This window comes from Neofelis nebulosa, chromosome 6, assembly GCF_028018385.1.
Source record: "Neofelis nebulosa isolate mNeoNeb1 chromosome 6, mNeoNeb1.pri, whole genome shotgun sequence".
Lineage (NCBI taxonomy): Eukaryota > Metazoa > Chordata > Mammalia > Carnivora > Felidae > Neofelis > Neofelis nebulosa.
The window spans coordinates 127,080,922-127,104,433 of record NC_080787.1 but is presented as its reverse complement, the minus strand read 5'-3'; the positions used below and the strand labels follow the sequence as shown (position 1 = coordinate 127,104,433).

The 23,512-nt window shown below is 43.8% G+C and overlaps 1 protein-coding gene and 1 long non-coding RNA gene across 5 annotated transcripts in view; one reads left to right on the top strand and one right to left on the bottom strand.

Moving 5' to 3' along the window:
* Positions 1-1,370: 1,370 nt before the first annotated feature.
* Positions 1,371-23,512, top strand: part of MAP3K5 (mitogen-activated protein kinase kinase kinase 5) — a 207,460-nt gene continuing 185,318 nt past the window's right edge. For 2 of the 3 annotated variants that reach the window (XM_058735399.1, XM_058735398.1), the window contains exon 1: positions 1,371-1,892. In XM_058735399.1, the coding sequence (XP_058591382.1) occupies positions 1,469-1,892 (424 nt within the window). In that variant the 5' untranslated portion in view covers positions 1,371-1,468. Of the gene's footprint in view, positions 1,893-8,736; positions 9,158-23,512 lie in introns of those variants that run through there. The other variant, XM_058735401.1, reaches the window with a different exon arrangement.
* LOC131514913 (uncharacterized) lies at positions 2,862-8,752 on the bottom strand. Of its 2 annotated transcripts, XR_009263331.1 has the most exons (4): positions 8,532-8,752; positions 6,951-7,087; positions 6,685-6,799; positions 2,862-4,040 (listed from the first exon to the last, which is right to left on the bottom strand). It is a non-coding gene; the product is annotated as an uncharacterized LOC131514913 (long non-coding RNA). The 2 variants fall into 2 exon arrangements; XR_009263332.1 differs by lacking the exons at positions 2,862-4,040; positions 8,532-8,752 and having other exon boundaries at positions 6,951-7,129.

Genomic DNA, 23,512 nt, shown 5'->3' with positions numbered 1-23,512 from the left:
CATCGCTTTTAAGCAATCCAGGTATCCTTCCCCCTCCCCCGCCGTGGTGCAATTAAAAAAAAAAAAATGTCACTTAATTTCCTCCTTTCATTGGATGATGCTTTGCGGAGTGGGATACAAACCCCTTATTCTATCTCCAGAAAGTATATGGGGCGAGCAGGGGCCGTGGGGGGGGGGGCGAGGGGGTGCTTTAAAACCCTAAATAAGAGTGCTAAGTCCTTCAGCAGTTGGAACTAATCAATTTCTCATTACTGCTAACATAGCTACTAGAATGTTTTACATGAAAAGTAGCAGAGGCAGACCTGATCAGTTATGCCGGCCACTTCCGCAGCGCCACGGTCAGGAATCCTCGTCCACTTTAGGCCCCGGCTGCGGGACGCTGGTCGAAATTCTCCAGCCTTGCGCAACGCGGGCCTCCCCGCGCTGTACCAGACCGCGCGCAGAGCTAGCCCGGCAGGCGCCGGAGGGGGGCGCCGTGGCCACGGGGACCGCTGCAAACGCCTCGCGGACTAGCTCCGGAGCCCCGAGTGTTCGCAGGAGAGACTTTCTTTGCGCTGCCGTCGCATGCGTTTCGGCCTTTGGCTCACTCCGGGTCTTTTTAGGTGCGCGTCGGGTGGGTGACGGCGAAGAAACCCGGTCCGGCGCAGCGCTCCGGGCCCAGCCGAAGTCCGCGAGCCACTGCGCGGTCGACTTCGTCCGGGCTCGAGCTTCCCAGCAGCGCCCTCCCCCGGGGCGGGCCCTGACTCTCCGGTGCCGCGACGAGTGGGCGGCAGCAGCCGGTGGCCGACAGGGCGAGCGGCTGCAAAGAGCGGAGAGACTCCCGCGGCGAGGTTGGCGCTCGGACGCAGCGGCTCCGGCGCGCTCGGTGGAGAAACGAGGCCAGGGGAGGAGGAGGAAATAGAGCAGATGAAGGGGAGCTGCCGCCGAGGAGGGAGGCGGGTCCTTGCGGCTGCGGCTGCTGCTGTTCCGGGACGCAGCCTGGAGAGCCTGCCCGCCCGTGAGGTGCTGGCCAGGTAGCTCCCCACCCAGCGGGCACCCTCCCCGGCTCCTCCCAGCGCCCGGCACCAAAGGAGCCGGGGCCGCGCGCCCGGTGGCCAGGGCGCACCGCACCCCGAGCGCGGCGCCCTTGAGCTGCACCGCGGCGCAGGTTTGCGAGCCGACTTGTCTGCCCGCCAAGAGAAGGAAGCGCTGTCCCTTCCCGCTCAACCTGGCGTCCCCACCCCTTGTACTCTACACCCTGCCTCGGACGAGCGGCGCGGCCACGGAGGCGCCGAGGAGGGGCGAGCCGCCGCCGGGCAGCGGCGTCCCTTCGGGGGAAAGGGCGCCTGAGAGGAGGCGGCGGCGCGGCGCGGAAGGCGCGACTCGCGATGGCAGCTGCTTAGCCCGGCGCGCACGGAGCAGCCCCGAGCTGTGGCTGGCCAGACGGTGCGGCTGGGCGGGGGACGCCGCCGCAGCCCGGCCGGGAGAGATGAGCGTGGAGGCGGGCGAGGGCATCACTTTCTCCGTGCCACCCTTGGCTGAGGGCGGCAGCTGCCGGAGGGGAGCAGCGGCGGCGGCGGCCGAGGGCGAGGAGAGCCAGCTACCACCGCCGCCGCCGGGCAGCTTCTGGAACGTGGAGAGTGCCGCCGCCCCGGGCACCGGGTGTCCCGCTGCCACCTCTGGGAGCAGCGCCACCCGGTGCCGGGGCAACTCTGGTGGCGGAGGCGGCCGACGGACCACGGTGGCGTATGTGATCAACGAAGCGAGCCAGGGGCAGCTGGTGATGGCCGAGAGCGAGGCCCTGCAGAGCCTGCGGGAGGCGTGCGAGACGGTGGGCGCCACCCTGGAGACCGTGCATTTTGGTAAACTGGACTTTGGGGAAACCGCGGTGCTGGATCGTTTCTACAATGCAGGTGCGTGTGCAACCCCTTCCCCGTCTTCCACGGCCAGGTGCCACGTTTTCCCTGGCCGCAGCAGGGGGGGAAACGTTTTACTGGGCTCCAAGCGTGCTTCCTACTTACTTACTTCTTGCCCCACCTTAAGGGCAGCGAGCGGCGCTGCGTGACCGCTCCTAGAGCTCGCCGCTTCTGGGAGAGAGTGGGTGCTGGTGCAAGATCCTGTGTGTTTGTGCCAGGCTCACCCACTGGCCCGCGCTGGAGCTCTGGGTCCCTGCGGTCCTAATAAAGAACTTTTAAGTTCTTCAACAGGGCGAGATATTACTCCAATCAGGCCTTCAGCATTTGGTGTCCTGGTTTCTCTTCTGTTACTTTTGGCCCATATTTTCCTTCTATATATACCTGTGACTTTTAGATGACGCTCTCATTTGTTTCTTTCTGTGTAGTTTTGGGAGTACAGAAACCACGCAGCCCGCTGCTCACAGAGTGTATCCATACGAATTTGCATGACGTGTCGTGATCTTCCCAAGTCATTTTACTTTAACAAGTTTAGTGGCTTGAATGTTCCAGTCTTACCAATTTGAACTTCCAAGGAATTACTTCCAAAAGCCATAAGCTTGTAGCTTGCACTAAACTTATGTGGTATCTTTTGAGAGGATTTTTTTTTTTCATTACCGCATATACACCATGATGGGCTGGAAAGTACATAATTTAACACTGTTTAAAATTCTATATGCTATTTTCATAACTAAGATTAGCTTGGCTGTTAAAGTGATCGCTAGCATAATCCATAAAAAGTCCATAAAAATCTTCTCAACCTATCACCGATTTCAGAAAGTGTCATTGCAGTTCCAGTGACTGATGCAATTAGCTATCTATTGGCTAATGTTAGGAATAGTAACATGCTATTGAAATTAACCTTCAGTACCCTGCGCAACCAAATATGAAAATATATACATATTTATTTTTGTAAGTGTGGGCGGAAAATTTGATTTAATGGTGGTTTCAAACAATAAGGTTCTTGCATTTGTGATCACATAAAAGGTTTTATTCTCCAATTTTGCTTTCAGTTCTGATTCTCTTTAGTCTCTTCAAAACACCTGAAGTAGGCTTATGTCAGCTTTGGAATTCAGCCAAAGCTGAATATTTTAAGAACAAGAAGAACTTCATGTTAAGGAAACCAGACTAAATAAACTAGGGCTTTCTGGTGCTGGTATTTTTTTTTTACAGTCTTGGTCTTCATAACTGAACATGAGTATGATGTATTATAGCTTAGTTCTTTGACTTGCTATAAAAATTGCATACACGTAACTTTTTCTAAAAATTACAGCACTCTTATTTTTGGCTTATAATTTGGAAGAAGCTTCAAAGAACTGAAAGATATGTGAGGAAAACACCCAAGCAAATACTGAGCCTATTTTTATTGCACAGATAGATTCAGTATTTTTTATAAGACTCTGTAAAAAAAAAAAAATCTTAAACTCTAAGCTAATTTGAAAGAAAGTTTCCTAACAAGGCTCACTTACTGTTTATTCTCCAAATACTGTTTGTGGGAAAGGGAGAGAGGAAGATTACAAGGGAACCGACACTTGAACTGTATCTTGCTAAATTCTGCAAACAAGCCTGAGAAGGAAATACTTCCTATCCTTCTTAGAGGAGAAAACCAAGGGCTCCATGACTGGCCTGGACTCAGAGGTGGTAACTGGTCAATGCAGGAGTCTACTTCAGGTGGCTGACTCTTGAAGGTCATCTTTGCCCTTGCTGCCCCCATTTAGCTGGGCTGATTTACTCCCAGGGTCAAAGGAAGCTCCCTATCTTGGAATCATGTGATGGAGAGCTGCCAGGGACCTCACAAGCCATCCAAGGGCAGTGTGGAATAGTGAGGAGGACACCCTGTGGGAAGACCTATGTTTCCAAGCCAGCTCTATCTCATCTGCTGCTTCATTCAACCTGGACAGGCCCCAGTTTCACCCTTTCCCGTGTGCGTGACATGAACTCTGAGCCCTCTCATTCGCACCGAAGATGTGACAGAATGATGACGGTAGCAATTTTGGCCAAACCCTTTGTCTTTCTCAGCTGAGAGCTGCCAAGAGTCTGAGGGTGGTCGAACTTGTCTTCTGATTTCTGAGAGAGCACTTACTCCTCCTCCACCAGGGACACGTTTTTCTGTAAAGGGCCAGATGGCAAATATTTTAGACTTTGCGGGAGGTCTCTCTCACAGCTACTCAACTCTGTAGTTGTTACGACAGCAGCCAGCTCAGTACCTAAACAAGTGATTGTGGCTGGGTTCCAGTAAAATTTTATTAGTGAATCCTGAGATTTCAATTTCATTTACTTCACAAAATAAGTATTCTTTCAATTATTTTTCAACCATTTAAAAACGTAAAAAAAAAAAAAAACCATTCTCAGGTTGCAAGCTGTACAGAAACAGGCCTGGCAAGATTTTTGGCCCCTGTGCCATGCTATCTTTTGTTCTGCCTACATTTACTACCTTCATTTGGAAATTGAATCCCCAAGATATACTCAGAAGAGCAGAGTCCCTCAAGTTAGATCTGAGTTTTCATCCTGGCTCTTCTCCAAAGTGTGGAATTATGAACAGAGCCCTTCATCTCCTCCGAAAGCCTGTAGGCTTGACAAGGGTCTGATGTGGAGGGGAAAATCGAACTAAATTTCTTTCTTTCTTCTTTTTTTTAAGTATTTTTTTAGATGTGTATTTATCTTTGAGGGAGAGAGCACAAGGAGGGGAGGGTGGAGAGAGAGGGGTCAGGGGATCCTGCCCTGACAGCAGAGAGCCCAGTGTGGGGCTCAAACTCAAAACGTGAAATCATGACCTGAGTCGCAGTCGGTCACTCAGCTGACTGAGCTACCCAGGAGCCCAGAACTACATTTCTAAGATTCCCCCATTTAATCCCTCGAGTTTGCAAAGGTAGGGCAGCATGGTATGCTGGGACAGAGCATCAGAACAAGAGTGTCCAGATCTGGATTCTGGCCTTTGGTTCTTCTGTAATTTGGAGCAAAGTGGGATGCTGGGTGGCCCAGTTGGTTAAGCGTCCAACTCTGGCTCAGGTCATGATCTTATGGTTCATGGCTTCAGCCTCCGCATTGGGCCCTTTGCTGACAGCTCGGAGCCCAGAGCCTGCTTTAGACTCTGTCTCTCTGTTTCTTTCTCTGTCCCTCCCCTGCTCAGACTCTTTCTCTCTCTCTCAAAACTAAATGAATAGGGACACCTGGGTGGCTCAGTTGGTTAAGCGTCTGACTTTGGCTCAGGTCATGATCTCTTGGTTGGTGAGTTAGAGCCTGTGTCGGCTTCTGTGCTGACAGCCCAGAGCCTCTGGGGCCTGCTTCAGATTCTGTCCTTCTCTCTCTACCCCTTCTCCACTAGTGCCCCCTCACCTCAAAAAATAAATAAACATTAAAAAATAAATAAATGTTACAAGTTTTTTTTTAAATCTCCAAAAAGAGTGGAAGGTTAGAATAATTGCTCTGTTAAATTCTGTACTTTAAAATTAAATTAATACAAAATGAATTACATTATACGTTACATATAAATACATACATTTATATACATAAATTACATTAATACCAAATGACTTATTTCAGTCCTTAGAGGTGAATCAACTGCTTGTATATATCATGTCCTCGGCCCCTCAAGGAGTTCAGGGTGAGTGGAAAGGGCAGACATCAAGTCTGGCTGCAGCAGGCCTCTGCGAAGATCCTTACAGAATGCCTTGGGTCCCAGGAGACATTCTAGAGTCAAACTAGGGGGAGGGCAGGTTCAGAGGTGACAGCTGAACTGAGTTGGAAGGGTGAATAAGGGCTACTTAACTTGGAACAGCTCAGTTTACTGGACTGGACAAGAACTTAAAGCTGGGTTACATTTTTATCAGCTTCTCCCTATCTGTGTGTACCAGGGTCTTTTTAAAGAATAGATGGCAGTTGAAGCTTTTCCCTATTTGATTATTGTTTAACCATAATCTAGTTCGTTCTTTGACTACACTTGTCATTCTCTCTTTCATTCCTGTTCTGAGAGGAAACTAATGTTCTACCGAAGCTTTTGTGAAAATCGTCATATTTACGTGTATGAGACTATTACTCACAGATGGCAAATGGCAAGCTAACAACACCCCTTCCCAGCCCCCTGCATTGTAGGCAGTCAGTTTCTATAAAAGTGAAGAGATAGCAATGATACATTAGTGATACAGAGCTACTCCGTTCAGGTAGACAGTTCCATCTGACAGCATCTCAAAAAAATTTTTTTTAATGAACATCAGTTCTGTGAAGTATAGCTAGAGTAGGCTTTATTGTTCCCCCCTTTTTGATTGTAAGGAAACTGAACCATAAAGAGATTATATTCGTTCATTCAGGTGAAATGACGTAAAGTTGCCGCTTGGAACCGGGAGCACACTTTGTTTAGAAACAGGCTTAGAGGTGTTGCTTAGATTCTGGGACTAGCCTGTGAGAAGCCTTGTTAACTCAGTGTACTTGAAACATGAAACCCACTCACCACGTTACTTTTTACTTTTTCTTAAAGAAGAATTATTTCTTATTTTTGAGACAGAGAGAGACAGACCTTGAGAGGAGGAGGGGCAGAGAGAGAGGGAGACACAGAATCTGAAGCAGGCTCCAGGCTCTGAGCTTTCACCACAGAGCCCGACGTGGGGCTCGAACCCACAAACTGTGAGATTATGACCTGAGCCAGAGTCGGATGCTTAACTAACTGAGCCATCCAGACACCCCAAAACCTACCCACCACTTGAAACATTCTGGAAAATTATGTTCCTAGGACTGAAAACTGGGACTTTGAACATACCTTTCCTTATGTTAGACCCAGTCACTTTTGCTTTCATCTAGTTTCTGGTAGCATCTGGCCAGATGTAGGAACATCTCTTTGGATTGGTGAGGATGAGAGGAGGCAATATGGTGACCTAGAGGACAAAGGAAGGCTTGGAAGGCTGCAGGGAGAGGAGGGAGACTGAGTAGGGGACTTGACCCTTGGTGACTTGGCCAAGAAGTAATGCCAGCAGGGGATGCATTCATTAACACTTTCACCTCTTTCAAGCTTCTCGCCCTCCTGACCTTATAATTATGGCTCTCAATGTCCTGTTGATGTGAGACCCAGGACCATTGCTCTGCTCAGGGCTTTTCACTCCCTCATCCACCGGGGTCCTCACCAGGCTTACTGCAGATGGCAGTCTCTTCCTCAGCCCTTCACCCTGTAGTACTCATGGAAAACAGAAAGGAAACACATGCTGGTTGAAATGGTAAGACTTGGTTTTTATATTCTCATGTGTATTATGTTTCTGCTTTGCTCGGGTCAGGATGAAAGTTACCCATTTAGGTTATGTCATTGGAGAGGCATCTGAAGTTTCTGGGCTTTGGTTCCACTTGCTCCCAGCAAGACTTCCAGTCTTATTTGATAAAAAGCAAAACAGGGGCGCCTGGGTGGCGCAGTCGGTTAAGCGTCCGACTTCAGCCAGGTCACGATCTCACGGTCCGTGAGTTCGAGCCCCGCGTCAGGCTCTGGGCTGACGGCTTGGAGCCTGGAGCCTGTTTCCGATTCTGTGTCTCCCTCTCTCTCTGCCCCTCCCCCGTTCATGCTCTGTCTCTCTCTGTCCCAAAAATAAATAAAAAACGTTGAAAAAAAAAAATTAAAAAAAAAAAAAAAAAAAAACCAAAACAAAACAAACACAACCTTTGTCTCCTGTCTATCCCAGACTGAGAAGTCTTCTAGCCCACTTCTGCATTTTCTACTTTTAAATCCAGGGATGCTTTGGTATATATAGCCTCCTATACTTTGAGGGAGAGGGTGAAATCTGTATTTCTTTTTTATATATAATTAATTTTTATGTTTTACTGTTTTTGAGAGACACAGATGGGGGGAGGGGCAGAGACAGGGAGACAGAAGATCTGAAGCTGGCTCTGCCCTGTCAGTGCATTTCTTAAATAGTGGTTCCCACGGACTAGTTAAAAAAAATTGGAAAACTGACATGTGTTTGTCGACCTTTAATGTTCCCAAGTAAGGATATTGAATAGAGAAGGACAGAAAACTCGGCAACCAGTCACTTATTGCCACGATTTCTTAAAAAGAAAAGACATTTTTGTATTCAATTAGGAAAGGCATAACCTTAGAATAAAGAACAGTTCTTTACATATAGTAAATGTATGAGAAAACTCACTATTATTCTTCTTTCTCCATTTCCCCAAGGATGAGTGAAAACTTGATGTTACCAATCAACAGAGCAATGTTTTGGCAACCTCTGATCTAAACCACCTTTTAGTCCCTTCATACTAAGTCACTGCTTCTCTGTGCAAGAAATAAGCCTTAGCAAAACTATCAGTAGAGCAAACAGAGACAAACTCATAAGGAAAACCTCTGGTTAAGAAGGTATTTTAAAAAAAAATCCCGGTGGTGCTCCATACATGGCTGTTCTCTGGGCTTTTAACTTTTTGCTGGCATATTACTAGGACAGTTGCTGACTGCCCACTATGAATGCAGAGCCCCAGGCTTCCTCTTTTGTTTTGTTTTGTTTTGTTTTTGGATGACTGGTCAGTTGTAATTTTCCAAAAAGGGTATTACTAGAAAATTGGAAAAAAGTAAAGTTAAAAAGAAAATCCCGAAGCACAAAAATAAATGTTTTTAGAGCACTCATTTCTTACCCCACGTTGTCAACTGCCGATTGTCGTGACTGCCCTGCTTTCCAGGTTCTTGGGATCCTGATTTCTTTCCTCACCTTTGGTCTGCTTGAGACATTCATCAGTTGGTAGTTTGAGTGGGTTGCACCTCTAGGTGAAGCCTAATTATAAGTGCACAGTGTAGCCTTGTCTCACCAGTGGCGCCGGCTCCCGCCAGGCTTCTGGGAGTTTTCTGCTACAGGTCAGTTCCCCTCTGGTGGCTACAGGGACTGTCCCCTGCTTCCTGTTTCAGAGGCCTGGGTAGAGGCCCGTTCAGTTCCCGTTTCAGGTTTGTAGGACAAAATTGGTTCAGGGCTTCTTTGTGAAGCAGTGGGGGATTGACACGCGCAAAGCCCAATGAATGTGCAAATCTCCACCAACAGGTATCAGTTGTTTCTGCTTTCCAAGTTGTTGCCCCAAGTAGTCCCTTCAGACCCCACTCCACTCTGCGTGGGCTGAGATGGAAGTTGAGAGTGTGGTAAATGGAGGGGCGGGGGAGCAGTGTTGCAGGAACCCACAGCTCTGTGGATGGCGGGAAGAAATCCGGAACCCACAGCCTTGGGAAGGGTGCTTCTTGAAAACAGCCTTGTCGTCCCGTAATTTGGATATAGGTAAGTGGGGAGACAGGCCGTATTTAAGAAAGATACCATTATTATCAGGGAGCAAAATTAAATTAGTAAATTTTATTAGCGGTATATAAGAACAAAAAAGGAAAGCAAAGCAAAATTGTAAAACTTAAAAAATCCACTGGCGATACTAATACATTGGTTTCCTTAGCTGTTTTAGTGTATTAGCTTTTCTCTCTGGCTGGTGATGTTAGTTAAAGGAACTGATCAAAATATGTGCCAGATTGTTGGAAAAGGAGAAAGGGTATAAGACAGTGCTGATTCTTAAGGTCTTATCTAATTATTCCAAAAATTTTTTAAAGTGAGTACTTGCATCTTATGTAAGTTTTATTTTATAGTGTGTGTGTTTTTTTTTTCAAAAGAAAACAAAAACCAAGAGATACATAATGCAGGCTACATCGTGGTAATTTTCTTAGGGGAGACAGAAGGGAGAAGAGAAAATTTAAATGTTAACAGCATCTCCTACTAAAATTCATAGCAGAGCTGATCTGTGTCACTTAAATGCCACAGGTTGCACAAGGTGACAGAAAACATTCCATTACAAGCAAACATTTTCTGTTATGGTAGGTCATCAGCAATGAGGAAAGCAGTTGCCTTTGGTACATGATTCATACAGAAAGGAAGTTATATTTCTTTGTACAGCAAGTCTCTTAAAATGGTTGTGGCCAATTATATCACTATTCTCCAACACTTTTAGTTGCCTCTAAGAACTCCTAGGAGAGCCACCCGAGTGAATATCCATGAACTTCAGGCCATGTGTTCTTTGACTCCAAACCATGTCAAACCAGGTATTTGCCTAAGCCAAAGATTTCATTCTCCTTTAGAAATCTTGGTTACCCCTATTTCTTATTAAAAAGTCATCGAAGGAGGGGGCGCCTGGGTGGCTCAGTCGGTTAAGTGTCCGACTTCAGCTCAGGTCATGATCTCACAGTCCATGAGTTCGAGCCCTACGTCAGGCTCTGTGCTGACCGCTCAGAGCCTGGAGCCTGTTTCAGATTCTGTGTCTCCCTCTCTCTCTGCCCCTCCCCTGCTCATGCTCTGTCTCTCTCTGTCTCAAAAATAAATAAAAACATTAAAAAAAATTTTTTTTAAATAATAAAAAAAAGTCATCTAAGAAGAAGTAAACCCAGGGGCGCCTGGGTGGCGCAGTCGGTTAAGCGTCCGACTTCAGCCAGGTCACGATCTCGCGGTCCGTGAGTTCGAGCCCCGCGTCAGGCTCTGGGCTGATGGCTCAGAGCCTGGAGCCTGTTTCCGATTCTGTGTCTCCCTCTCTCTCTGCCCCTCCCCCGTTCATGCTCTGTCTCTGTCTGTCCCAAAAATAAATAAAAAACGTTGAAAAAAAAAATTAAAAAAAAAAAAAAAAAAAAAAAAAAGAAGAAGTAAACCCAGACTATTACATGGCAAATACGTCTTTGTGTCACAATTAATTTTTCTAATACAGTAAAGCCTTGGTTTGCGAGCGTAATTCATCCCAGAAACATGCTTGTAATCCAAAGCACTTGTATAACAAAGTGAATTTCAAGAACCATTGGCTCAGTTGTGATCATGTGACATTTGGCATCACGTACTAGTGTTATGAGACATCGCTTGTTTATCGAGTTAAAATTTATTAGAAATGTTTGCTCATCTTGTGGAAAACTCGCATAACACGTTACTCACAACCCAAGGTTTTACATGTGTTTATTGTGATAAATATCAGCTTACAGCCAGGGCAGCCAGGACAAGGAGTGTGGTTCCTGCTGAACAGGGGCCATGCTTTTACCTTCAGCTAGGAATTTTTCAATTTATAGTTTGGTTATGTTGGGGTGCGGGTGATTTTATTTGGCTAGATCAGAATGATAATATAAATATATGTTGTCCTGTGCAATGTCATCCTCTTTTGCTAATCTTATTAGCTCTATAAAATAAATAGATGTGGCCAAGTAACTATCTATATTTTACAGTTGAGGAAGCGCTTCCTTTGAGAGGGTATGTGATTTGGCCAGAATAAATCAAATGGCTGAGTAGGAGTTGAACTCAGGTCTTCTGACTTCTAGATTGAGGTGGTTTTTCCACTATGTCACACTATCCCCTGCATGAAAAGCATTTCCAAGCACATTTGCTATTTAAGAGGATCAGCGCTAACATCTCAGTCCATGGTGGTAGGATTATTATGAGGAAGAGTCATGGTCATGAGACTCGAGACTTGACTTCTGGTCTCCTCTTGCTAACAAATTTCAGTGACTTCTAGTTAATCATCTTATAAAATAGCCCATCAGAAAGCTCCCTTTGACATTTCTCTATGAGTACCAAAGAGGGAGCTTCTAGCCTGGGCTGAGTCCTGGTTGCCAGTTGCTTGGACTGGAGCTATAAATGGGCTGTCTCCAGGCAAATTGTAGGCTATTTTCTGGACATGGTTCATCAGAAGGACTGCCAAGGGGTAGACCAAAACAAGCCTTTCTCTCGAGGGAACCCAAGAGCTTGGTTTACAACTTAGCCTGGGGAGAGTTTCTTTCTGTGGTTCCCTAAGAAATTCTGCCTCCTGAGTTTGAGTCACTTTCCTCTAATGTTAGAGCATGTATTCTCAGTAATTCAATTCCATAAGCACTTATCAGTTGCCTTTGATATGCCTCTTACTGTGATGGATGCATGAAGAGTCATGAAAGAGAAGCAGGCGTAGATCTGCAGAAAAATAGAAGCTTATCACATGTATCTGTTTCCATGGGAAAAAACTGATGCTAAAGAAGTCAGGAGTTACGTGCACTCCCATTCTTTCCACCCAACTAGTTCTTTTTTTTTTTTTTTTTTTAATTTTTTTTTCAACGTTTTTAATTTATTTTTGGGACAGAGAGAGACAGAGCATGAACGGGGGAGGGGCAGAGAGAGAGGGAGACACAGAATCGGAAACAGGCTCCAGGCTCCGAGCCATCAGCCCAGAGCCTGACGCGGGGCTCGAACTCACAGACCGCGAGATCGTGACCTGGCTGAAGTCGGACGCTTAACCGACTGCGCCACCCAGGAGCCCCAGTTCTTTTTTTTTTTTTAATGTTTATTTATTGTGTGTGTGTGTGTGTGTGTGTGTGTGTGAGAGAGAGAGAGAGAGAGAGAGAGAGAGAGAGAGAGAGAGAGAGAGAGAGAGAGAGAGAGAGAATGAGTGGGAGAGGGGCAAAGAGGGAGAAAGAATCCCAGGCTCCTCCCTCTCAGCAAGGGGCCTGACATGGGGTTGGATCCCATGAACCCTGAGATCATGACCTGAGCCGAAATCAAGAGTTGGACGTTTAACTGACTGAGCCACCCACGCACCCTCCAACTACTTTTTACAAAATATTTAAAAATATTAAGTTACGAAACATTTCAGTCATAAAGAAAGTACATAAAATAGTTTACACTCATTCATTCATTACCTAAATACAATAGCTGTTAAAACGTTTTGACATTTGTTTCACTTCTCTTTTGCTCCCTTTTAAAGAAACAGATCATTCTGGACAAAACTAAAAGCCTCTTTCTGCCACATAAATTTCACTTCCTGGGAAAAACGCTTTCTTCATCAGAAGTACTAAATTATGATTTTCAAAAATCTGAAATCGTGGCTTTCTGCAAATGTAAATCTATGTTAAATATTTAATTAACTCATTATTTAATGAGAAAACCAGTAAGATATTAAAGTCAGTTAAAGGAGACTTTGAAGAGTGTATATTATGCTTGCACACACACACACACACACGGAGTCAGGAATGCTGAAATGAATTTGCTAATAGACGCAAAACTGACTAGTGTTCTGTAAGGCAAATCAGTAAGTGTAAATGTTGGGAGTTATTTTTCTACAGAATGGAAATCAATTGTATCTCTATCAAACAGGAATCACTTTACATTGCTGTGGACAAGAATTATTCTCATTGCTATCAGTTTTGCACAATTTAATGTTTATCCCAAAAACATTGTAAAATGTACTCTCATGACCAGCAGGACAATCAAAGGTGCACATCCTTTTAAAATCAGATAGTTCCGGGGTGCCTGGGTGGCTCAGTTGGTTAAACGTCTGACTTCGACTGAGGTCATGATCTCATGGCTAGTGAGTTCAAGCCCCACGTCAGGCTCAATGCTGACAGATCAAAGCCTGGAGCCTGCTTCAGATTCTTTGTCCCCCCCTCTCTCTGCCCCTCCCCTGTTCAAGCTCTGTCTCTCTGTCTCTCAAAAATAAATGATCATTAAAAAAAATCAGATCGTTCCCAGCGAATGGGCTGTACAAAGCCAGCCCTCCACTGAAAGGATACCCAGTGTTCTCTTTTACCCATTTCCAAGTCTTTGACAACTTTTTTTCACAGAAGGTTGGTCATTCTCAGCAGGCTCGATGCCTGTGGTTTTCTCAAGGGTCTGTTCTCTTCTCTTCTCAGCTGCTCTGCCATCTGAAGCTGTGATTGCCCTGCGAAAGCCTCAGAATCCCCCTTTTAACCTAAGGCTCCTAATCATAGTTATTTCAGGCCAGGAAACATGTAAAAATTGTATATTAGGGTGTCAGTCACCTAGGTTTCGGATGTGAAAAGAGGTACACACCCTGTGGCCAGAACCATGTCACAAATACACCAGTGTGATGCCTGCAGTGTCTGCAAACCCAGCTTCCCTCTCCTGTTAGGAAATCGTCATCGTTACTAATGTGAACTTCAGTCATGTAGACTGCTCCAAATGGGTTTAGTTTTTGGAGGGAAAAAAATCCTTATAATATTTTAGAGGGCTGGAAAATCGCTGTAGAATTCCACAGGCCAAATAGTTCACTTTGGTCTTGTAATTTAAGGCAAGTCATACCCAAATGAACATCATGTGGTATATTGTACCGGGTGCTGTCAGTCACCACATGCTGGATCATTTTCAATTTTAAAAAGCTTTATGAGGGGCGCCTGGGTGGCACAGTCGGTTGGACGTCCGACTTCAGCCAGGTCACGATCTCGCGGTCCGTGAGTTCGAGCCCCGCGTCAGGCTCTGGGCTGATGGCTCAGAGCCTGGAGCCTGTTTCTGATTCTGTGTCTCCCTCTCTCTCTGCCCCTCCCCCGTTCATGCTCTGTCTCTGTCTGTCCCAAAAATAAATAAAAAACGTTGAAAAAAAAAAAAAAGCTTTATGAGGCAAACAGCATCAGGGGATTGATTTTAGATATGGGAAAACTGAGACCCTGCAAGGATTATCACCTTGCCCCGTGTCACATGGCCACTCAGGGGCAGAACCCAGGTTTGAACCTAAGACTGATTCCAGAGTCCATTCATTTGTAATTCTGCTCTTGTCTCTCTCAGAAATAAACTATTTGAAAACATTTAAATTATGGTTAATCCCATTGTTACAGTCTTCTCATCAGCAATCATTTATTGACTGCTTAAAATCTGCAAGATTTCATTCTAAGGTCCGCACAAAATTAGGCTAAGATAGTGTAATTTTTGCCTTTTATGATCTTACACCAAATTCAACAATTTAATAAAGAATTATTGGGAACCTATCAGATGCACAGTGGTGCTCTACGTAGTAAGTAAGTAAAACACCCAAGAGAATATTTTTGAGGACTTCATAATGTGGGTGATTTCACTGAACAGTGCACATGAGACTGATGTTTATTACTACTATAACAGGTGTGAGAATGCATTGGAAATAAAAGTCTTACACACCTGTAAACTATGAGTTAGGCTCTCTACTTTATTTTTCTATGAAATCAGTATCATACTGAAAATTATTTAGGTAAATTCCCAGATTTTATTAAACACCTTTAAGATCTTTTGTAAATATTGATAAAAATCTAATTAAATTGAATTCCAAGGGAGTGTTTAGAATTCTTTAATGAAGAAGAATTTTTTTATACTGACTTTTATGGAAGTAGACTTATTGCCTGAGACTTGGAGCCTTTTTTCTTATATATTGTTTTTCTAGTCGTGGAATTTGATCAATATGTAAATTCTCTTGTATTAGTTTTTTCATTTTGTGAAAAAAAAAAGTAGGCTATTTTAGATCGTTAAAATATGCCAGAAGCATTTTCAACGTAATATTCTTTAGGCCTATAGTTCATAATAAAATTGTGCTACTTGCTTATTGTTGGTGCCTAGGATATATGGCCCTTGGTTGACAGAAAATAGTCAACCTTAATGCCAGGTTATTGAATGGATGCGCCAGAATGAGAATAATAAACAGACAAAATTTCATTTAGATAATAAAGGCAGGCATGTATTGGATACACTGTTGATTCAGAACAATATCTGTATTGTGGTATATACAAAAAAATCACAAAAGGTGAAATCTGGGCTACCTTTGAAGGTTCTAAACAACGTTTATGAATTATACTTTACGTAACATTTGTACTTATTTTTGAGTCGCATTCATGCATTTGCTATTTGTTAGCGCCACCAAGACAACAATTTCTAGATTTTTAGGAATTGGGTCTTGGGAACCTAGCTTTGGTTGATTGAGTGAAAATTCAGATACTTGTCGGTATGGGCGATAGGATTTTAGTTTTTCAAAATTAAGTCCTGGACAGTTTCCCAGATATACTGATTGGCCCAGTGTTTACTGTTTATATGCCGTCAGAGGAAGAAAAGGTTTGTAGGCAATTGGAAGGGGTAGGGAGTCTAGCTTTAAAACTTTATGTGTGTCTGTGTGTATAATTAGTTGCAGAGCACGGTTGGGGTACAAGTTGCTTGGCTTGATCTAGTGAAATTAGAGAACAATGTTGTATCTTGCACGTGAGTTATGACAAGAATAGTTGGCTTGACGTTTCTTGCCAAGCAACTTAGCACTGCCAATATTTTAGGTGCCTGAAGTACACTTGGCAGTTGGTAAATATGAAATAAAATTGGAAAGGAAATGCTAGCATAGACTTTTAACAAAGCTTAGACTCTTCTCTTCCTTTATAAAATCAGTAATATAGAAAATTCATTTAATCGCCAACTATGATATACGAGTCGGTTACCCGAGCACTGATGCTGCTGAGGTTATTGGAATGTCTACCAGCAGACTTGCATTGTTCCCAAAGTCTGAAATTAAGGGTTGTCAGCATTGCGAAATCTCTGCAGTCATTTATGCCTTTGACTTAACATTTAATTTCTGAGAATATTCTGTTAGTGTTTAATAGTCCATTCAACATATATTCAAATGAGTCGCAGTGTTGGAAGTATTTTGATTAATTTGTGTCCCACTAAGGTATAAGTGACAAAGACTCATACTAATCATAAATATAGTATGTTTACAAAGTTCACTTTTAGATTCTTTTGAAGAAATGAATTAGGTGCCAAGATACCCTAATTAAGAAGACAGATTGCATGAGCATTTAGAAGCTGCTAACATTTGGGGCATCTGGGTGGCTCAGTCAGTTAAGTGTCCGACTTCGGCTCAGGTCATGATCTCACAGTTTGTGGGTTCAAGCTCCACATCCGGCTCTGTGCTGACAGCTCAGAACCTGCAGCCTCCTTCCGATTCTGTGTCTCCCTCTCTGTCTCTGCCCCTCCCCCTCTCGCACTCTGTCTCTCTCAAAAATAAATAAACATTTAAAAAAAGCTGCTAACATTCACCAGGGTTTATTAATGACAGGGTTAGGGATTGTCTTGCCTGGATTTATGGGAAGTTTAAAAGTTTAGACAGGATCCTTCTGTTCTTGTTTTTTATTTTAATTTTTTTTTAACGTTTATTTATTTTTGAGACAGAGAGAGACAGAGCATGAACGGGGGAGGGTCAGAGAGAGGGAGACACAGAATCCGAAACAGGCTCCAGGCTCTGAGCTGTCAGCACAGAGCCCGACGCGGGGCTCAAACTCACCGACCGCGAGATCATGACCTGAGCCGAAGTCGGCCGCTTAACCGACTGAGCCACCCAGGTGCCCCTAGGATCCTTCTGTTCTTGATTCTTTGTTGAAGACAGCATTAAGGAAGGAAAAAGGCAGACAACTCCCAACAAGAATTTGTAGGTGACTGAGCTTAAGTAACCTTCATGGAGTTTTACGGCTACATTTGTAACTGTCGTTACCTGTGGCTCATTTGTGCCCATTTATGAAATCGTTGAGAAGGTAAAACCTTGATAACATAAGAGTCACACTCTTCTACTTCAGCCAAATCTCTTATGCACTTAGAACTAAAATTAGGATAGTGCTATATCTTTCTGGTTTACCTCCAACAGTCACACATTAACTGTTTGCTGAAATGTAGGTAAACTCGCAGGGAAGCACTGCCTCACACTTTGCAAGCTGCATGGAGCTCAGAACTCTGCATTTAGTCAGGTTTTAGTAAAGAAGCAGGTTTCACCTTGTTAAGTATATAGTGAACATTCTTCTTGATGGATAATCTTTTGATTATCCAGTCTTATAGCTCATTCTTATTATGTATTTCCATTCATTTTTAATCTGAAGTAGGCCCAGAAGGGCCAGATGCCATTCTCAGGTGGTCCCAGAAGCAAGAGAGCTGTTCCTGAAAAAGCTACTGGTACTGTGTTGTGAAGCTGCTTGGAAATTTTGAAGCAAAATTGTACTGTGGCATTTATTTATTTTTTTAATATATATTTTTTAACTTTATTTGTTTTTGAAAGAGAAAGAGACAGAGCATGAGCAGGGGAGGGGCAGAGAGAGAGAGGGGGACACAGGATCTGAAGCAGGCTCCAGGCTCTGAGCTGTCAGCACAGAGTCCCATATGGGGCTTGAACTCATGAACCGTGAGATCATGACCCTAGCCGAAGTCGGACGCTTAATCGACTGAACCACCCAGGTGCCCCTGTACTGTGGTATTTATATCTTGTCATGCCTTGATTTTCCCAGACCACTGCTACATCATAGATTTTGGCTTTCCTCTGAAAATACCATTAGATATATTGGAATAAGTTTGCAGAGGCAGATATGTTATGCAGCCATGATTTTTCTATCTTCAAATTCCACTTTTTGGGGTTTGTTCTTGTTGGTTCGTCAGGGGAGTAAAAGCATGTTACCTAAACAGACTGCTGTGTCAGAGGATAAGCCACATTTAATTTGAGAAGATTTTCTGAGAGCATTAAAGGAGAAATAGGCTATGATTGGAGAGTCCAAGGCCTTAATCTGCTTTCAGTTTTCAGTTACCTGATCTAAATGCTAGAAGCTCAATTTAAGATCTGGACTGGCTGATAAGCTTCTGATGACCTTCTGGTTAGTCTATGAGAATTAACTTTTCAAGACTTGTAATTGTTTCCTTTAGCCATAGAAGGAAGTATTGCCCAACTTTTGAACCAAAATATGTACCTAATATGTGCTCACCCGAGAAATTCCTTCCTGAATCCAGAATATTGCTTGGTTATTTATGAGTTTAAGCTTCACATTCTTATTCATTTAAGCTAAGAATAGTCCTGGAACTATTATCTTTCTATTTTTATTCTTTCTTTAAGATCTGTGTAATATTACGGGGCTCCTGGGTGGCTCAGTTAGTTAAGCGTCTGACTTTGGCTCAGGTCATGGTCTCACGGTTTGTGAGTTCGAGCCCCGTGTTGGGCTCTGTGCTGACAGCTCAGAGCCTGGAGCCTGCTTCAGGTTCTGTGTCTCCCTTTCTCTCTGCCCCTTCCCCGCTTGCACTCTGTCTCTCTCAGTCTCTCAAAAATGAATAAACATTAAAAAAATTTTTTTAAATCTGTGTAATATTTTTATTGCATGTATATGTTAGTAGCCCCTATCTTTTATCTCTTAAAATAATTTCTTAAAAGCTACTAAATAAGCTCCGATTCAGTATCCAATGCATACTTGATTCTTTGAGGGATATTAAAAAAAAAGTCTATTGCTCCATAAATTTTGCCTCATAGGTGAAATGACTGAGAAGGAACAACTGAAAAAATCAAGTCCAGTGTTATAGGATAAGGAAAAAGCCTTTGTTAGGAAAGTCTGACATAGAAGGAACAGTGTTAGGATATTTAAGGGATGGTTATAATATGATTCCACCTCCCTTTTCCTTATCTGTCTTGTTTATCCTGTATTTCTTGTACCTAATATAGTACTTGGCACATAGTAGGTACTTGATACGCTTGATACATATTGATGGGTTGAATGAATGAATATTGCACTTTCCCCTCCTGGTGTTTACTTACTGGTTTTGATGTCTGCCTTTCCTAGTTAACTGTGAGTTAAACTCCTAAATGGCAAAGATCACCTTTTATGGATCCTGACATCCCCTAGGCCTTCAGTGTCTGAGCTTGAGCTGTACATATGTGCTTGATCACACTTAATGACTCCATAGAATAGAATTCAATGAAATCAACTCTTCCCTGAGGAACTCACAATCTAGTGCAGGAGACCAGCCTATAAACGTCGGTTGTGCTGATCGCTATACTGGAGGTTTGTATAAAGTGCTTTGAGAACACAAATGACAGGATTCTTCTGGGGAAGAAAAGAGTGTTGGCTCAGGCTTTGGACAGGAGGTGATATTTAAGTTGAGTTTGAGGGGTAACGCTGAAACCACTTATTATGTGTCAGGCTTGTTAAATTACGGGAACAAGCGAGTCTTCCCATAAGAAAGAGGTAGAATAAAAAGAGGGCTTATTATGGAACCCAAAAAACCACCAACATTAAAAATGGACAGAAGAAGGCATCAACTAGTGAGAAAGAGAAGTAGTCAGGAGGTAGGACAATGGATTGGGGAGAGTTCAGAGAGAGGAAGAGAGAGAGAAGAGGAGAGTGAGTTAGTAAAGGGACTGTTTCAGAGAAATAACTGAACAAGGCTAGAAAAGCCCAGATGACTTTTGTCAGAGCGGTTTCAGGAAAGCAGGTGCTGGTAACTGTCAGGATAGCGTCTGGAGTGGACAATGGGAGGCACATAATGAAAAGCATTATTTAAAGAAATGTGTTGGGAAGAGAAGCAGAAAGAGAAGGCAGTATGGGTCTCTGGAAGCCAGAACTCTGCTCAGGGAGGAGGTGCCCAGCCTGGTCCTGCTGTAGAGGTTTGTGCCTCAGGGACAGAACGTGCTCAGGTAGCCTTTAGGTGCTCAGGAATCATTTACCATTGTTCCTGTGGGAGTGTGGAATACACATTCCCAACCCCTTTCTTTGAGAAAGAACGTCAGAGCATGGCCTTTTGTAAATGTGCTTGCTTTCTTGCTAATTGGAATTAGCTGAAAATAGAATTGCTTTTCCTTATTCTGTAACTTAGATAAATTTGAATTCACAGTGATAGAGCTTGTGTTAGGGGTTCTTGACCGGTTGAACTCAGTTTACAGAAGTGGAGGACTGGTTGAGGAAGTGAAGGTGTTCACTAAGAAAATGGATATGCTTAGGCTAGGGAAGTTTTTCATTCATCTGTTTCCAGTGGGCAGATTTCACAGGCTTTTTTTTTTTTTTTTTTTTTTTTTAATCTTTAAGGAGAGAGAGAATTAGCATGGGAGAGGGGCAGAGAAAGAGAGAGAAAGGAAAGGAAAGAAAGGAAAAAAGGGAATCAAGCAGACTCTAAGCCCAGTGTGGAGCCTGACACGAGTGAGGCTCGATCCCATGATCCTGGGATCATGACCTTGAGCCAAAATCAAGAGCAACTGAGCCACCCAGGCACCCCTTCACAGGCTTTTGAAACTAAAAAATAAGAATTGGGACCAACTGTTTTCTCAGCCACTTGAAACACTTCATTGCTTGTAACACTGGCTGCTTATAAGAAAAATGATTCCTTTTTAAAAGGAGACCTTTTTGCTGAATGCCATCTCACTTTGTAAACTTCCAGTAGAAACACTCTTTTAAAAAACTCTGAAAACTTGAAAAAAACTTTTTTTCTAGTGTTTATTTTATTCTGGAGAGAGAGAAAAAACGAGTAGGGGAGACAGAGACAGGATCTGAAGCAGGCTCCAGGCTCTGAGCAGTTAGCACAGAGCCTGATGTGGGGCTGGAACCCACTAACCGTGAGATCATTACCTGACCTGAAGTTGGATGGTTAACTGACTGAGCCACCCAGGTGCCCCACAAAAATCCGATTACTTTTGTGGCTTTCTTCTTGTTAGGTTCCAAACCACTCGTGGAGGGGAGGCTGCTCTGACTAGATCACTACAGTAAACCCTGGGTTGGCCTGAAGTTACTCTCGCTCCATACGTGTACGCTCATTTGTACTCATCGTCCATTCCCAAAGAAGCTCCCTCCTCCTCAAAAACAATATTATCTGAATATTTACTGCTGCTTTTTTAGTGGCTTAACTTGGAATCACCTCCCTTGAACTTTATCTTTTTTTTTGAAATTATTTATTTATTTTGAGAGTGAGAGAGAAAGTGCGCTCACAAGCAGGGGTGGGGCAGAGAGAGAGAGGGAGAGAGAGAATCTCAAGTCAGTTCTGTGCTGTCAGCACAGAACCTGACGTGGGGCTCGATCCCACAGACTGTGAGATCATGACCTGAGCTGAAATCAAGCGTTGGATGCTCAACAGACTGAGCCACCCAGGGGCCCCAAGCGTTATCTTTTATACCTCCTGCATACAGAGAGGAACACAGTGTTGGCTGATGTTTTTGATGACACTCCCTTTCAGAGGGAGCCTTAGGTGCCACACTTACCAAAATGGGAGAGGGAAGGGGCACATTTGGTTAGAAAACTTTTGTATATTTAAGAATAACTCTAAGGAGGGGTGCCTGGGTGGCTCAGTCAGTTAAGTGTCCAACTTTGGCTCAGGTCATGATCTCACGGTTCATGGGTTCAAGCCCTGCATTGGGCTCTGCGCTGACAGCTCAGAGCCCGGAGCCTGCTTTGGATTCTGTGTCTTCCTCTCTTTCTGCCCATCCCCCGCTTGCACTCTGTCTCTCTCTCTCAAAATAAATAAACATTAAAAATAAAGAATAACTTTAAGGACTGAGGTCTCCCTGCCCCCACCCCCCTTTTTTTAGAATAGGAGACCATTACAGAGCCAAACCTTTGATAACCTATCTTGAAAATCAGTTCTGAGAGTGAAACTTGAATTTTCTAAGAGAATTTCCAGAGAGAACATATTTTTAAATACTGAGTTGTTGAGATAGTACAGAATCTTTTTTGATAATAGTAGTAACAGTGGTAATTATAACAATAAAAAGATTAGGGTGGAAAGATTAATTATATAGTTTTCCAGCAGCAAACCAGCTAGGTTTCTTTACTTTGTTCATGTGAAATGAACGAAAATGCCCTTTTTTGGTGTCGGATGTCTCCTGAGTATGTCTTTTTTAGCCCAGGCCCTACCCCCCTGCCCCCGGAAAGCTGTAGGTTTAACCATCTGGTGCACAGCACACACCTGCTGTCACACAGGTACCTCTAACTCATTTCCCTTAGAAACTGGTCTCTTCTTCTCCTTCCTAACATTTTACTACATTGCACTCAGTTTTCAGAACCAGAATCCTGCTCTAGATTTCTTTCTTTCTTTTTTTAAATGTTATTTGTTTATTTTGAGACAGAGGTGGGGAGAAGGAGCAGAAAGAGAGGGAGAGAGAGAGAATCCCAAGCAGGGAGAGAATACCATCAGCATGAAGCCTGATGCAGGGCTCAAACCCACGAACCATGAGATCATGACCTGAGCTGAAGTCGGATGCTTAACCGACTGAGCCACCCAGGTGCCCCCTGCTATTGCTTTTAAGTGCAAGTTCTTGCTTCATACATAGATCTGAGGATTATGCATTTGTCTGTTCTTATAGAAAGTTTAATAGATTTTCTTTTTACTCTTGACTCCTTCCTCCATCTTGAATTTATTTTGTTGTATGAAGTAGGAAAAGCAATGTATCTGAATTCCAATGTACTATGATTGATATGAGGAAACAGTATGTGAGCTAAGTGAAATTTACAACCATAATATTTCTTTAAATATCACTTAATATTTGCTCATGGCATAGTCAGAACTACGTTAGTTATTTCTTTTCTTTATGTTATTTGTTTATTTTTTTATTTTTATTTTTATTTTTTTTCAACGTTTTTTATTTATTTTTGGGACAGAGAGAGACAGAGCATGAACGGGGGAGGGGCAGAGAGAGAGGGAGACACAGAATCGGAAACAGGCTCCAGGCTCCGAGCCATCAGCCCGGAGCCTGACGCGGGGCTCGAACTCACGGACCGCGAGATCGTGACCTGGCTGAAGTCAGACGCTTAACCGACTGCGCCACCCAGGCGCCCCTATGTTATTTATTTTTGACGCAGAGAGAGAGAGAGAGAGAGAGAGCGAGAGCAAGCATGCACAGGGGAGAGGCAGAGAGAGCAGGAGAGAGAGAAGCCCAAGCAGGCTCTGCACTGTCAGTGCAGAACCTGATGCGGGGCTTGAACTCACCAGCCACAAGATCATGACCTGAGCCAAAATCAAGAGTCGGACACTTAAGCAACTGAGCCACCCAGGCACCCCAAATTCAGTGCTTTTAGTAGATTTACGAAGTGTGCAACCATCACCAATATTTAATTCCAGAACATTTTCATCACCTCA